This window comes from Saccopteryx leptura, chromosome X (assembly GCF_036850995.1).
Source record: "Saccopteryx leptura isolate mSacLep1 chromosome X, mSacLep1_pri_phased_curated, whole genome shotgun sequence".
Taxonomy (NCBI): Eukaryota; Metazoa; Chordata; class Mammalia; order Chiroptera; family Emballonuridae; genus Saccopteryx; species Saccopteryx leptura.
In genome coordinates, this window is record NC_089516.1 from 101,829,339 (window position 1) to 101,846,847 (window position 17,509).

General features: G+C 39.4%; 1 protein-coding gene across 2 annotated transcripts in view; it reads right to left on the reverse strand.

Annotated features, from left to right (window-relative positions):
- Window positions 1–915: 915 nt before the first annotated feature.
- The window catches only part of DCX (doublecortin), a 137,979-nt gene continuing 121,385 nt past the window's right edge, over window positions 916–17,509 (reverse strand). For both annotated transcript variants that reach the window (XM_066357379.1, XM_066357380.1), the window contains one exon: window positions 916–9,386. In XM_066357379.1, the coding sequence (XP_066213476.1) occupies window positions 9,330–9,386 (57 nt within the window). In that variant the 3' untranslated portion in view covers window positions 916–9,329. The remainder of the gene's footprint in view (window positions 9,387–17,509) is intronic.

Consider the following 17,509-nt stretch of genomic DNA (forward strand, 5'->3'; position numbering starts at 1 on the left):
CTTTCTCATATGTGCCTTGACCAGGGGGCTAAAGCAGAAAAAGTGACCCCTTGCTCAAGCCAGCGACCTTGGGCTCAAGCCAGCAACTTTGGGCTCAAACCAGTGACCATGGGGTTATGTCTATGTGGAATCACTCAAGCCAGTGACCCTTCACTCAAGCTGGTGAGACTGCACTGAAGCTGGAAGAGCCCACACTCAAGCCAGTGACCTCGGGGTTTTGAACCTGGGTCCTCTGCATCACAGTCTGACACTCTATCCACTGAGGCACCTCCTGGTCAGGCTAAGATCTCATTATTCTTTATTTGTGCCCTTTCTCCCTTTTTATCAACCTCTTCCCAAGCCCAGTGACTTGTGTTCTCCCTATTAATAAAACCGCATCTAAGAAAAATATGTAATTAGTCACTTATGCCTGAAGGTTGATTCTTATTTACAACTCCTACAGAGTGGTTTTACTATCAACTTATGAAAGAAGAACAGCCATACTGTCAAAATAATTTCAGGCACCAGGTAGAGGTATTTTTGAGGAATTCACATGGAATCTTTCTTCAGCCTCTGAAAACATAGTACTACAAGGGACTACCTATTCTGATGGCACAGACTGACCTTGTCCAAAACATCTTATATATAAAAAGAGATCATTAGATTCCTGCTCAACTCTGGAAGGGAGAGCTAAAATCTTATATGTTGCAAATATGCTGTGCTGTTAACTATGGTGTTTCCATCATACATTGATCCTCAGCTTCCTCATCTATAAAGTTAAGGGTTGGACAAAATAAGGTCTAAGTTTTTGGCCAGCTTGGACATTTTGTGGTTATATGATCATCAGTTCAATGTTTTAAAAAAAGAGAATATAAGCCAGAAATATTGAAATCAAATTTTATTTTTGGAAAATGACATTACACACATCTTGCAAATGTACACAGAAATGAGAATGAGTGAGGACCAAAGCGTGAGAGCCAAAATGATTGCAAGAGCAGCTCTTTGGCTGCCTGGTATTGAATGCTGTGAATTCACACCATCCAATGTTCACTACATACTACTCACATGTGGAACTTTTCTAAATTTTAAAGTCTTCTGACCAAAGAAAGCCCTCATCAATTTGTGGACGAAGGAAGAGGAATATTAACAGGCACAGGAGATTAAAAAAGGGTCTGCTCCAGCTGCTTTACATGGGCCTCACCAAACCTATCAGTCCAAGTGGGAACATCAAACTAAAAAGGAGAATACCTTCTTGGAGCATTGCTTTTAAATTATAGTTTAAGAGCAAGCTAAGCATTACCTGGGAAACCAATAGCAATGCATAGAAACCCATGTCTTTGTCTTTTCTGGCTATAACTTTTCTAAAGGGACAGTTAAAATTTCCTTAAATAATCTGTTGTCTTTCTCTGTTTTTTTTTCTTTTCTTTTTAAAAAATATTTATTTGTCACTGGTCAAGCAGAGCCTTTTGAAGTGTCCAAATACTTCAAAACTTCTGCTGAGATAAGAGACACTATTTCCCACTATCTTCTGATTATATTTGATTCTGAGAACTTTTCAATTCTGGTAATTGTATGGCAAATGCCACTACCAATTTGCCATTGATTTTTACACAAAGAGTAATTGACTCTTTAATCACAATGCCATTCTTTGAGAAATGGTCAATAACTGTTGAAAAACATTTAAGAAATGCCCTTTTCCCCTTTTGATTTGTTTGTTTTTTGACTCTACTTGGCAAAAATTACTGGCCCCCAAATCAGTTATTTACAACTATAAGACACCTGGAAGCAGGGAGTGGGAGCGGGCAAGGGAGGGAGGAGGGACCACAAGGAAGAATATATTCTTTTCAGAGGTTAAAATGAGATTTTTAGGAAATGTAATGTACAATAACATGCATTTACTCTCCAAAGCTAAACACTAACAAGCTAACACCTCTAACACTACAACCACCAATTACAGCTGTTTTGCTACAGTTACTGAACTCTAACTACAGCTATAGGGCAGAAAGGTTGGGCTGTTTCCATTTTAAACTTTTTCCCTTTGAAAATTGCCATAAAAATGTTTTCTGTACAAGTTTAATGGCACAAAAAGGTGAGCAAAATGTTTTCAATAACTTACCACACACAAGAAATGCAAAATTCAATCAAAACATGCGTTAGTTGTATGCAAGTCATAAGAGATCATTGGCGTCAAGCTGCAATATATTAAAGGACCATACATTGAAGACATTTTGGTATAACCTACAACTTGCTCAAATCCTGTTAAGAGAACTTATAAAGAAATGGCTTTGGAAAGGGCACCCCATATGGTATTGCCAAGCAGTGACATCCCCAAGGGATATACACTTTGTCGACTAAGTCAGTACCTACAACTTGGCTTCTTTAAGTTTGTTAATTATTTTTATATGGACTGCCCAAACAGGACCATGAACAGTTGGTATCAGTAGTAAATGAATTTAGTAACAGAAGGATAAATGCATTTCAATTAAGTGAATGTTTCTTTTTATAATATAAACTTGTTAAATATTCTTTTCAATTAAATCAACCCTGTCTATAAGTTTAGCTAAGAAAATTCAACAGTTGGCAAGCCTAAATTTTAAACAAAGTTCTCTCCACTGTACTCCTCCCATCCAGCCAAACCAAATGACAGGAGAAATCACCTGTGGTCTCTCATTACATTATATTGCAGCTTTTCAAACTATGAGAAAATTAGACAAAATCAATTAATAGTATTTAGCTGATGTGAACCATGATTGGATGTTTCTGTTCAGCTGATTATTTCTCTGAGCACACTTCAATGCTCCACAAAATGGCTAACTAAAAAGGAAACACAAAGTATTCTGTACAGTGCTTGGAAGGCAAAGACCGAAAGATCCATGAACTATAAGGAAACTGCTTGTATGGATCTGCTTCAGGAAATTACAACTGAAAACAGACAAGAAGAAAGGGCCAGGTTTGGATTATTCCCACAAATGTACTTCTGACTAGACTGGGGTAGGATCAGGGTCGGTTGAGTATGGAAATAATTTCCATCACCAAGGCAAAATCTCAGGGTTAAGAAGTGGCATATGCCTAATGCCTTGACAAGAAGGAAGGAAAAAATAAAAAGTTCTGAGAGAACGAAAGAGAGACAAAAGAATTGCAGAGGACAAAGGGTGGATGAGTGTCTTATGGACAGAGAGTGTAATAACAGAGTATAAAACTAAAAGCAAAAAGAGTGAACTAGGGAGAAAAAGAAATCGGCGGTGCGGGGTGGGGGTAGAGTGGCAAAAATACACAAAAAACAAAACAAACAAACAAATAAAACCATTGATTTTTCTAAGGTTATTAACCCAGAAATGAGAAGTTCCAATGTCTATAAGTTTTTGCCTTAGTTTATAAGGTGTTTTCTCTGACTTTGTTGTGTCATATGACTTCTCCCAACTAGCCTGACTTTCTAATCAGGAACAGAAAAATGCCTTAATTTCCAAAGGGAATTCTATACTCTCCTAGCCTCAGGCATCCAAGGTTAGACAAGATTGCCTCTAATTCCAAATGTTGAAGCCTATAAACTAAGAGATTATGCATTAGATGGTTAGAAGGGGGCTTCAAGAGTCTTGTCATAAGATAGCCAGTCTCAAACTACCTAGGCCAAAGTCAGAAGTCTATATGGATTCTTAATTGGAAACAAGCAGGAAGCAATACCAACACCAAGAGGGTGGTGTAAAGATCACACTAAATCTTGAAGGATAGAGACAAGTTCTGGGGACCAGGGTGTGGGAGACAGAAAAGGAAGTCACCTTTTCTTGAAGAGACAGAAAGGGCAAACTTCTTAACCAGGCATGCTGAAAGACAGGTGATGAAGAGAAAGCCTTCTAGTCTCTGAAAAAAAAAAAAATTGGAAGGAGCTAGAAAAACTGCTGACAGTCCCAGACCATAGTAGTTTGCCCACTAGAATCACTGCTCTTTGGGTTTACAAATGCATTTTCCTCCCAACACTTGTGAGTTGACTACTGTGTGACAATCTTCACCCTTTCACCTACTAAGGAAAATCAGGCCTGCTAGCCAGAGGAAGAATAAAACTGGGAATTCATTTTTAAGAAATTACTTATGATGTCTTAGTCCCAAATCACAGCCCTTAGGGATGACTAAGGACAATTAACTGGGTATCTAGACTGGATTTGGGCCACCAACAGCCAGAAAACCTGTTGGAGATGCCTCTCCAACCAAAAGGTAGCTACATGAAATCAATGTAGTATCCTTGATCCAGGTAGTCACGCCTGTGTGGAAGAGGAAAAGCTGCATAAAATCATATAACAGTAGACAAGGCTGTTCCACTTTTAGGAGAGAGGCAGAAGTATGACAGCTTCAAAGTTCTATACCTGGAGAAAGACCCAGGAAGTCCAGCAATTACAAGGCTCCTATATTACACAGAAGGTCTCAGATCACTTCTAGCATATCAATGGCTGGGCCTTTATTTTGTCTAGATTCCAGGTCATGAAATACAGGACTCTAACCCTTTTTCCATCCCAAATAATCTTCATTTACTTAGAAAATCAGCCTAAGCCTAAAGGCCAATCCCTTAATGAAACTAGGGCAATACATGAGTAAAGAGGCTGTCATTGGGCATCCAAGTGGCCCCATGAAGTGAAGGATAAGTTCCAATATTGTGTTTTTTTTTTCAAGAATATCCAATTCATTTTATTTCCATAGAAAACTGGAGAGTGGAGGAGGTTTATCAAACCCTACCATCTTACTGCGTCTGTATGGGGAGGTCTATTGGCATAGATATTTCTGAGTTGAGCTGGTCTTTGGGAACATTCTCATCAGGATACTCATTTGATAGAGCTCATTTTGGCTTGTTCCCTTGTCCAAAGAATACATTTTTAAATGTTATTGAGAAGCAAATCTGTAGGGGATTGGGAACAAGTCCATCCAGAATATGGAACAGACTAAGGAAGTTGGCAAAATTTTGTCTAAGGCAAGCATTGGATTGCTGCTGTAAGACTTGGGGTGGGTAAAAGGATCTAGGCACTCAGACCCATTCTTGCCATCTTCAGATAACTATATATTCACTTTAAGTTTTCTTAGTCACCTCTGATTGGGGAGGAGAAGCAGGAAGGAAAGAATTTCCTGAACAGTGGCGGAAGCCTGGACAGACGTCTCTTAGCACTGAACTAATGAATACCCTTTCGTTTCCAGGAACAGCCTTGCTGTGAAGAAAATTAAGTTTTCTGGCATGGAAGGCCACAGGAGCAGTGTATACAAGATCGGTATGGTATGTAGAGCACATAGATTGCTATTTTAGTGCCAACACAAAGGGCCAATGTTTAACATCGGCCAGAGTATATTTTAGTCACAAAATCCCTTGCTTATTATACTTGGAAGTTGTTCCCATCATTGCAGGATAGCTATGGGGACATTATGGACAAGAACAACTGCAGCAAGACCAGGTTCTTTTCTCTACCTTGTTTCACTCCCATATTTTAAAAGAAATCATTGCCAGTGAATAGTAACCACACTCATTTTAAAAATATTGAAAAGCCACTTCAGAAACTCAAAATAACAAAGCTATTGTTCTTCCTTCCTTCCTTTATTTGCTCTAAGAACAAGAAACATTTTCTTCAACCTATGAAGAACAACTAGTATCCGATGAGATAAAGTGAGCTGTCTGGGAAAACCAGTCTTTCTACATTACATTTGGACAAAGCAAGGTGGAGGAAGGGATCCCCTATGTTGGATGCACATGCTCAGGGACCCCATTGTTACTGTTGGCCTCAACACTTCCTTCTCTTTGGGGACATCTACAGTACATGTGGATGGGAACCATTTGAATTACAGGAAAAAGAGCTGTATTAGGTTGCTGGGTGGACTTCTCGCAGAGATCAGGTAAGTAGAAGGCAACATACTTCAGTGGGAAAAGTCTCTGCAATAAGAGTCAGGAGATGTGGGTTCTAATCCCACGCTTGTCCCTAACCAGCTGTGTAACCTTGAGGAAATTATTTCTGCATCTCCATTCCTGGCCTAACAATGAAGAATTCGGAGCAGATGTTGTGATCTTAAGGTTCCTTCCAGCTAGAAAACTCTATAATTCAATCTAGACTAATACTAAAGTCCATAAGGACACAAAGAAGTCATGCTAATGGCTATCCTTTCCAAAACAGTGAAGAGAAAAGGAAGTTTTCTCTCAATTTACCCCTAATTTACACTACTTATGAAGTTGTTCAGCCCAGAACCTATATATACATTTTCCCCTTCTTTGTCCCTATTTCTATTTCTGTAAGGGAGAAAATTCAGGAGGTAGGAACAAGCAACATATGGATTGTGTGTGTGTGTGTGTGTGGGTGTGTATGTGTGTGTGTGAAAGGGAAAGAGAATTGAGTGAGTGGAGGCATATGTTTGCTGGATGATATTTGCTAACTGTGAAGGAGGTAACACAATAGGACTTTAGTGGTAAAACTGAATTGGGTAAAATTGGGAATGAATGACAAGGATGAAGGTGCTCAGTTACACTTTTCTTTGTTCCCTTGAAAATGGGCCCATTTAAAATGCAATTATATTGCCCTGGCCGGATTGCTCAGTTGGTTGCTGTGGTTGGCAAACTCATTAGTCAACAGAGCCAAATATCAACAGTACAACGATTGAAATTTTTTGACAGCCAAATTTTTTAAATTTAAACTATATAGGTAGGTACATTCCTTATCGAGGTAGCGCCCACACATGGTATTTTGTGGAAGAGCCACAGTCAAAGGGCCAAAGAGCCGCATGTGGCTCACAAGCCTCAGTTTGCCAACCAGGGGGTTATAGTACCATCCCGAAGTGCAGAGGTTGCCAGTTTGATTCACGGTCATGGCACATATAGGAACAGATTGGTGTTGATGCTCTCACTCTCTCCCTTTCTCTCTCTAAAATCAATAAAATAAAGATTCTTTAAAAATAAAATAAAATGCAATTATTGAAGGCTTGAATTCTGAACAAATCCCTCTGAAGTAGGAGTACATAAACATTTCCTTCTAATTTATTACAAGAAAGATGGAAAATCTACTATTATTAGAAAAAATTGTTGGTTTGAAGATTATTGTAAAGAAAATATGTCCATTTAGTATTTTTAAAGATACACAAGCTACAAGCAAAGAAACACTCAGAGAGGTAGCATAGGGCCTGGGCATAAAGAAATCTCAGTTCCTTTTCTGGTCCTGCTTTTTCCAGCAGTTCATTTAGTTATCTTGGTTTCTGTTTCAACTTAGATGGAAGAAATTGAACTAAATGAGATCTAGAGAAAGGGAAGAATCTCTGGAAGTTTGGCCTGAAGTTTAGAAACAGACTTCCTACCACTCTCTACATCACCCTCATCCCAAATACCAATTTTTCCCACTTAGCTACAAATTGTTCTGGGAGGAACTAAGAAAACCTTGAACTTCTAGAAAGAAGTAAAATGTGAGTCTTAATGGTTTCTAACAAGCCTACAAATAGAGGAGAAGGGAAAAAAGATATTTTCACAAGTTAGAGTTCTTCAATGACCAATTTAACCAGGAAGCATCTGGATTTTTCTTGAACCACAAATGTAGCTAAAGTCATCTGAAACTTGTTTAGGGGTGTTTGAACTTCTCTTTCCACCACTGAATTCTCTCCTACACAGTGCTGCTCACCAGCAATGCCACCAAGTTGCCACTAATCTATGTCAGGATATCCTGTAGTATCTCCTTATCATGAAGCGATTGTGCGCACACATGTGCACGTATACACACAAACACACACACACACAGCGAGCTCATTCCTGTTAAAGTGGAGGAACAACTACAAGTCATTCAATAGCCAAGTAGTCACTTGGCTCTGAATTCTTAACCTTTCTAACTATCTGCACAATTAATAAGAAAATCTTCATATCTGCTAAAAGCAAACAGAATTGGCATGCATGGCTTTCACTTAAATTTAGTTGTCTTCGCCATTGTGGGCTATGTTATGACTACAAACAAAAAGTAGTTTTATAAATCTGTACCTCAAAGACAGAGAATTATTTCAAATATTCAGTCCTTAGTGAAGTGAAATCTTTTCTAGTTTAAAAACAAGAGAAAAGTTTCTGTGTCTTCAGTATGAAATATCAAGATTATAGATAAAAAAGAGTTGCTTAAAATATGCCATAACATTTCATTTAAAATATAATTAGAATGTCTGGTCCACATTGAAATTATTAATGTAAGCATAACTGTTAAAAAGTTATCAAAAGACTGATTCTATTGAATTGGCCTCTGCTATTTATTTTGTTTTTTTTTCCTGGAGGTTTCTGTTTGGCAGTGACAGCATGGCTTCTAAACTACACTACTCTGCATTTTTTTGATAAATTTTCTGCATGTGTTTTTTAGACAAAAGAAAAATCACCAGTTTATAAAAGAGGAGCCTGAAGAGTTTTCTCCTAAAATACAGACATGAGGTTTTATAAAAAGGATATTGGTTTGTTGCTATAAAAAGCGACCAAAAGGTGTCAGACCTGAAAACAAATTTTCACAGTTTTTTCAGTTTGGGCTGTTTACAAGGCATTCAATAGAACAGAGATAGATGGATACCATAGAGTATGTTTAATAACTCACTATATTAGACAGCCTCCTATAGGAATCAGGTATATGAAGTCCCTCACCCCCAACTCTTATTAATTGCTTATTGATTCTAAATTGCCCCAGTGGAAGAGTTGCCAAAATTTCTCTGTGCTTTATAAAGTTCAGTGTTTCCCAATTCTGCCTACTTGGTTTTAGCCACTCTTATATCAGAATCCTAAGTGTCTGGTGTCAGAATTACAAGTTGCTGGTGTTTCTGCCCATTCACAGGCAGAATTGATGTTAGACAACAAACAAGGAGTTCAATCAGGAGTGGAGAACAAGAGTGGAAGCAGCTTTGCCATCCTCTTAGGATCTTATAGCATTCTTGAGATCGAGAGACAAGTGATGTTTATATGTACCATTCCTGGATTTACCAATGATTTTCCCCTCATATACACATTTTAAGTGCTATATATGTAGATAACCCTCTCCAAAAGGAAGACTGTCATGTATAAGCAAAGTGAGACAGGAGAAAATAATGCAGGTGCCTAAATATTCAATAGAAAGGTTATGGACTAGCATACTTTGCATCCCTGAAAATTTACCCCAAAAGATGGTTATCAATCTATCTCTTATAATTGGTAACTGTAGATCAGTGGCCCAGAGGAGAAATCACAGGAAAATTAACGCAACATATTAAAGTGTGTTTTTAAAAATAAGAACAACAAAAAAATAATAAAAGCTTGAAAGCACCAATAGCCCTGTTGGACACTTGAGAAGTACCCTATTGTAACAGTAAGCTTTGATTTGGACTCTGGACTCTGAACACGCTCTCCTCCTTCACATGGAATCACCAAGGGAGTCTGAGTCGTCCAAAGACAGAGGCAGATACAAGTCCTGTGAAAAGATAAGAGAAGAAGTTAATTCTCCTTTTCTTAACAATTTTGGCTATGAAAAGGGCAGATTATATGACTGTTTTTAATTAATATTTTCTCTAATTTTATTTTGAAATAATTATAGATTCATAGGAAGTTGAAGTACAGGGAGATATTCTTGTACCAATGTAATCTTCATTCAGTTTTCCCAATGATAACATTTTGCGATTTTCCACTTGTGTGTGTGTGTGTGTGTGTGTGTGCATGCGTGCGCATGCACATGTGGTCCTAGGCAATTTTACCATGTGTATATTTGTGTGACTATCACCACAGGTGAGGTACAGAACTGTATCTTCACCAACGGGCTCCCATGTACTACTCCTTTCTAGCAACATCCACTTCTCTCCTATCCCAAAGCCCTGGTATCCAACATTCATGTACAGATTTTTGTGTCAATATAAGTTTTTGGGCGGGTTTTTCTGTTAAAATTTTATTTTTTAATTAATTTTAATGGCGTGGCATTAATAAATCAGGGTACATATGTTCAGCAAAAACATCTCCAGGTTATTTTGACATTTGGTTATGTTGCATACCCCTCACCCAAAGTCAAATTGTATTCCGTCACCTTCTATCTGGTTTTCTTTGTGCCCTCCCCTCCCCCCACCCCTCCCTCTCCTTCCTCCGCCACTCTCCCCCCACTCTCCCCACCCCGGTAACCACCACACTCTTGTGTACTGTCTTGATGAGATGAGGGGATGAAATGGCATTGATTTTTTTCCCCCATTGCCCCAAGAGCTCTATTTGGAGATCCTTTTGATTCCTCTTGGACTCACTTCTCCCATTGTCTCACACAATGATTTTCACATCTCTCTCAGTCTCTCTTGCTTCTCCTTTTAAATCCTCTGTTCATACAAAATTTGCTTGGATGCCCAATACATAAAAAATAAAATAAAAGTAGTTGTTTTAGTTGAACCGGACATGGAAGAGGCAGAATCTCACTCATCTCCAAATAAAGCACAATTTGAAAATCATTGTTTTCATGCATGTCATCACCAAGATACTAAAAAGAGCTAGAAAAAAATGTAGGGACAATTCTGTGGATATTTAAGAGACCTACTTTGCTAAAATGAAGACAGAGAACTTCCACAGAAGACTTTCCAAGAAAATTGGAGAATACAGCTTCTCTTTGAGGTAAAAGAAAAAGGAAAGATGAGGAGGAGGGACAAGAATAGGGAGGAGAACTTATTTGTCTAACATTGAGAATGCTTCCTGATGGAAAGGAGGAACACGAAAAGTTTTTGGCAGCTTAGAATGGAAAGAGGAGTAAAGTATATTCAGAAAAATGAGGTTTTATTTCTGGTTATTTAATACTGTGACATTGAACAAGTCTTTTGAGTCTTGGTTTCTTTATTAAGAAAATGAAAACTTTAGAATGGACAATCTGTAATCTCTCTTCCTGCTCTGAGATTATTATGTGGAACTCTCAAGTGAATATTGAGTTATTAAAAAAACACAACAAAGGCAACTACAGCGAATAGACTCACTTCTTATCAACTCACCATTCCTTCACTGTAAATCAAGGGTTTGAAAACTTTTTGTAAATGGCTAGATAGTAAATATTTTAGACTTTCTTTGATGGCCACATATGCTCTCTGCCACACAGTCTTGTTTGTTTGGGTTTTGTTTCATTTACAAAACTTTAAAGATGTAATTTTTTGGTTCTGGCTGGTTGGCTCAGTGGTAGAGTATCTGCTCAGCATGCCGATGTCCCAGGTTTAATTCCTGGCCAGGGTACACAGGAGAAGTGCCCATCAGCTTCTCCGCCCTTCCCTCTCTCCTTTTTCTCTCTCTCTTCTCCTCCCACAAAGCTCCATTGGAGCAAAGTTGACCCAGGCTCTGAGGATGGCTCCATAGCCTCGGCCTCAGGTGCTAGAATGGTTCTGGTTGCAATGGAGCAATGTCCCAGATGGGCAGAACAATGCCCCAGATGGGTAGAACATCGCCCCTGGTGGGCATGCCAAGTGGATCCTGGTTGGGTACATGCAGGAGTCTCTCTTTCTGCCTTCTCGCTTCTCACTTCAGAAAAAATACTAAAAAAAAAGAGAAGTAATTTTCTTTTATATCAAGGATTTATCCAAAAACAACCAGACCATAGGTAAGATTTGACAACCTTGTTTTGTTTTAAACTACCAAGCAGAATTTCTTAGAAAACTGATAAACAGGTAGAAAGGACAAGGCTTATGAAACAATGGGCAATAAAAACTTGTAAAATGGAATTGAGGTGAAGTGGCATAGAATAGTATCTCTGAAAATATTTAGTTTTTCAATATTTGAGTAAAGTGAAAACTGAACATAAAAGTATCTTTGATCTCTAGCCTTTATAATGGTAGAGAAAGACTTTGAAAAACTGCTTTTACGTAAATGTAGTAACACTGAGAAAATTATCAAAACTAACTCTTTCAGAACTCTCGAAACTGTCCAAAGTCTTGCAACAATCTAAAACATGCTTATTCAAAATTTAGAAAAGGATAAATCTCAGAATACCAAGATTTCAAGGATGCGACAAGATCAAAATATTGAAGTGTATTCCATGGGCTATTACATGGTTCAATGTGCCCAAGCTGTAGCTGCTCTTGTACCAATCTAGCAGCTGCCCTAAGTTTCTCCTAAGAAAGGGGCCATTGGTCTACCCATACAGGATTATCTGATTTCCAAGTAATTGGGTCTGCACAATGCATTATTGGGGTAGCAGGAGCTACCAAGTCCCCTATGCTAAATTTTGATATCCTAATCCACACTTTCTGGTATTGGGTGCCATTTCTATGGGGGTGAGAATTCCTCGCTGTTCTTTCCCTAGTCCCAGTGGGCAAAAATCCCCAATCAGGCATCCGAGTACTGACTAAACCATTAGGACTGACAAGCAACACTCCCAAATTTTTCAAAACATCTCCACCCCATAAATTAACTGGCCATCCAGGGAGCGCATAAGGCTTAAAAAATCCAGAATGACCTTCTTAATCTTCCCAATGTAAAAAACTAGAACTTTGTTAAGGGGATTTACTCTGCCCTATACCTTGTAATTCTGTGGCTGCTGCATGAGTGGGCCAGGAAGGAGGCCAATGTAGCTTAGCAATAACAGATACATCAGCTCCAGTATCTAAAAGTCCTTTAAATTTGTACCCATGTATTGTTAGTTCCATTTCAGGGCATTCCTGACCTATTTTTTTTTTTTAATCCAATTGGCAAAATCAGAAGAGCCAAATCGCCAAATTTCTTAGGGCCCCTTTTGCAGGATGTGGCCTGAGAAGCAGAATTAGCATGCTTATACTATTCTTCTAACTGCCTGAATTAGCCCTGAGACAAATTCTTTTTTTGTTATTAATTTTAATGGGGTGACAATGATAAATCAGGGTACATATGTTCAGAGAAAACAGCTCTAGGTTATTTTGCCATTTGCTTATGCTGCATTCCCATCACCCAAAGTCCAATTGTCTTTCGTCACTTTCTAACTGGTTTTCTTTGTGCCCCTCCCCTCCCCCATCTCCCTCCCTCTCCTCCCCCCCACCCTGTAACCCCCACACTCTTGTCCATGTCTCTGAGTCGCATTTTTATTCCCACCTATGTATGGAATCATATAGTTCTTAGTTTTTTCTGATTTACTTATTTTGCTCAGTATAATATTATCAAGGTTCATCCATGTTGTTGTAAATGATCCAATGTCATCATTTCTTATGGCTGAGTAGTATTCCATAGTATATATGTACCAAAGCTTTTTAATCCACTCGTCCTCTGATGGACACTTGGGCTGTTTCCAGATCTTTGCTATTATGAACAATGCTGCCATAAACATGGGGGTGCATTTCTTCTTTTCATACAGTACTATGGTGTTCTTGGGGTATATTCCTATAGTGGGATAGCTGGGACAAAAGACAGTTCGATTTTTAAATTTTTAGGAATCTCCAAACTGTTTTCCACAGTGGCTGCACCAGTCTGCATTCCCACCAGCAGTGCAGGAGGGTTCCCTTTTCTCCACATCCTCACCAGCACTTATTCTGTGTTGTTTTGTTGATGAGCGCCATTCTGACTGGTATGAGCTAATATCTCATTGTGGTTTTAATTTGCATTTCTCTAATGATTAGTGATGTTGAGCATTTTTTCATATGCCTATTGGCCATCTGTATGTCCTCTTTGGAGAAGTGTCTATTCATTTCTTTTGCCCATTTTCGGATTGGATTGTTTGTCTTCCTGGTATTAAGTTTTACAAGTTCTTTATAAATTTTGGTTATTAACCCCTTATCAGATGGATTGTCAAGTATGTTCTCCCATTGTGTAGTTTGTCTTTTTATTCTGATCTTATTGTCTTTAGATGTGCAGAAACTTTTTAGTTTGATAGGCGACCCTTTTAGCTTATAGGTTTTGAGCCTCAAAATTATTGTTGGTCCTTTTTTTCAAAGGATCAACAACAATGGTTCTGGGAAACTTCCACTAAATGGCAAATTGCTTTTGCAAATCAATGGACAACTTTATACTGAAACAGTCAATTTAAAATCACCTCAAGACTAGAAATATATGCCATTATCATGGCTTTTCAGCATTTGCCATATTCCTCCTTTAATCTATATACAGACAGCAAATATTTACTTATGGTTGTTTCCACTATAAAGACTGCTGTCTTAGGGACACTGCTGATGAATTATTTCAGCAGTTCCTCCTTCTTCGAAGACTTGTATGTCAACATAGAGCTCCATGTTTTATAGGACATAATCGAGCTCACTCCATGCTCCCTGGAGATTTAGCACAAGGGAATGCCCTTGTTGATCAAGCTACCCAAAAGAAAATTATTTGGAGCAACCATGACAGATTGAGCAATTCAGTCCCATACTATTCATCACCAGAATGCTGCAGCCCTGTGTAAACAGTTTCAACTTTCTCAGGAAGCAGAACCACAGATTGGTAAATCCTGTCCAAGGGGTCCTATACTACAATCTGTCCCTTCATTTGGAGTTAACCCTCAAGGACTCTTACCAGGACAACTTTGGCAAATGGATGTTACTCATATACCTTCATTTGGCAAACAGTCCTATGTCCACTTTACAGTGGATACCTATTTTGGAATTATAGTAACCTCTGTCAGAACAGGAGAGGCTGTTAAGCATGTTACAGCTCATTGTCTGTATGCATTTTTCTATTATTGAATTTCCTAAACTGGTTAAACTGACAATGCTCCTGCATATGTAGCAAAAGTATTTACTGTATTTTGTCAAACCTTTTGAATTATGGGTATCTCTTACAATCGTTAAAGTCAAGGTTTTATTAAAGTATACACAGCAAATATTTTAAGGTCAATTTAAAAAAAAATTTTAAAGGGGGGAGTCATATCCTGGAACTCCTACGGGTCTACCATATCATGCTTTTTACTTAAAAAAATTAAAATTTCTTGGCCCTGGCCGGTTGGCTCAGCGGTAGAGCATCGGCCTGGCGTATGGGGGACCCGGTTTCGATTCCCGGCCAGGGCACATAGGAGAAGCGTCCATTTACTTCTCCACCCCCCACCCCCTCCTTCCTCTCTGTCTCTCTCTTCCCCTCCCGCAGCCAAGGCTCCATTGGAGCAAAGATGGCCCGGGCGCTGGGGATGGCTCCTTGGCCTCTGCCCCAGGCACTAGAGTGGCTCTGGTCACGGCAGAGCGACGCCCCAGAGGGGCAGAGCATCGCCCCCTGGTGGGCAGAGCGTTGCCCCTGATGGGCGTGCCGGGTGGATCCCAGTCGGGCGCATGCGGGAGTCTGTCTGACTGTCTCTCCCCCGTTTCCAGCTTCAGAAAAATACAAAAAAATTTTTTTTTAATTTCTTTTGAATGCTGATGAACAGGAGACACCAAATCTCTCCTGCAAGCTTCTACCTTCTTTTATTTGATCCAACTAATAACACTGTTTTGTCTTTTTCCAAATAGCTCCAGATATACGGAAAAGGTTTATATAGGCAGATGGGGATCCTCAAACCCCTCAGCAAGATCTTCTGAACATGGCCTTTAAGGTACCAAGAAGCAGAAAACGCCTAATAGAGATCAGGTGAATTACCAGTTTTTAGGATATGCCCTTAAAGGCTCCAACACCCCAAAGAAGTCTCATAGGATTCCATCTGGGTCCTGCTTCAATAGTGAAAAGGAAGGTCATTGAGCTAAGGCCTGCCAGGTTTACATGCCTTTGCTGTGAGGAAAAGGGACACTAGAAGGCAGGCTTCCCCCTTGCTCCTCTAAGGGAGGGTTCAGTCTCTTCCAGCCCTGCTCCAGCCACCTATGACCTAACCTTGTCCAGAATGCTGGGGTTTACCTCTGAAGGCTGAAGGTGCCCAGGGCTGTCAGCCCCATCTACGACACTGTGGACGAGCCTAGGGTATTTACTCCAAGAAGCAAGTAAACTGATCTCATTTGCACAAGGGCCACTTAAATATGTCTTGCCTGAATAGTCAGGTTTTTTATTCTTCCCTCAAAGATCTCTGTTGTGGGTGTTGATAGTCTTATTTTCTGCTGCTTTGTTCAAAATATAGTGTTTCCTTTATTCCTCCTACCTCAGTGCCTCACTCATATTTCAGGCTGGGACCTACTCCTAATTTAGAGCTCTCTCTCCCCCTTTTGCCAACTTCTATTGTGAATTTACCTTTGCCACCCAGCTTAGTGTATCCCAAGGTTCTCTTTACCATGCCACAGTTGCAGAGCTCCAGGGAAAAGCACCCTGGTCTCATCTCTCGAGGCAGAGGAGAACAGAGGCTCCATCTCCACACATGCTGCAGATGGCTTTTCCAGTCTACCTGAATCATTACCAGCTAGAAGCAGCGGTCATTGGGACTTGGACGTGAGCTGCAAAGTATAGAATTGTGACAAGAATTCCAGTGCCATGCAGACTTTTCCTGGATGTGGACTTTTTATGGACTCCTGCTCCTTGTGATAGCTCCTAATGGACTGAACTGGGGTTGGGTTGCATTTATCAGGGATTTGGAATGGTTTTGGTGCCAACTTGGACTTGGTGAACATGTTAAGGCCACTACTCTTTTATGGATTCTTGTTGTATTGGCTAAGAATTTGCTTAAAGGCTTTAATCACAGTAAAAAAAATATATGACTGGATAAAGAAGATGTGGCACATATACACTATGGTATACTACTCAGCTATAAGAAATGATGATATCGGATCATCTACAACAAAATGGTGGGATCTTGATAACATTATATGGAGTGAAATAAGTAAATTAGAAAAAAAGAAAACAAGAACTGCATGATTCCATACATTGGTGGGACATAAAAATGAGACTAAGAGATATGGACAAGAGTGTGGTGGTTATGGGGTGTGGGGGAAGGGAAGGAGGGAGAGGGAGAGGGAGAGGGGCACGAAGAAAACTAGATAGAAGGTGACGGAGGACAATCTGACTTTGGGTGATGGGTCTGCAACATAATTGAATGACAAGATAACCTGGACATGTTTTCTTTGAATATATATACCCTGATTTATTGATGTCACCCCATTAAAATTAATAAAACTTTATGTATATAAAAAAAAGAATACCAAGATTTGTGTTGCTTAATCTCACCTTACTTCCATTCTCTTTCTCCCCAGATCCAGAGTAGCTTTGAAAACTAATAATGTCATTACTACAGTATCTGAAAAACTGCACCCTAACAGCAACTGAACAATGCAGAACAGGTTTGGAGCTCCCCCAAATGCTCCTTTCCTCAAGAACTGTCAGTTTTTCACCTGTATGAAAACGCCTACTTGTAGGGCTCTTTCCTCTTTGACCTACTTCAGAGCATATTCCCTGTGAACAACCTTTTCAGAGAGTGTTAATCAGCTGCAGTTCTTTAAAATCATAGCTGCCTGAGGTGGATGAAACATTTGGGGCAAATGAAGCTGCTTAAAACCTTAAAAGGAAAAGCTGGGGAATTAATGTCCATAGGGGACTTTGAAAAGCTCCAACATATTACTAATAATCTCTAAAGCAAGGCACAAGTTCAGGACTGTGTGTAGTTTCAGAAAAGACCTGAAAAGCCCTCATCTCTCAACTCTGGTTGGCCTTGAGGCTCTGTCCTAGCAGCAAGGAAGGCTAATACAAAGTTGCAAACTGCCTGACAGAGCTTTAAAATTATTTTTTTAATTT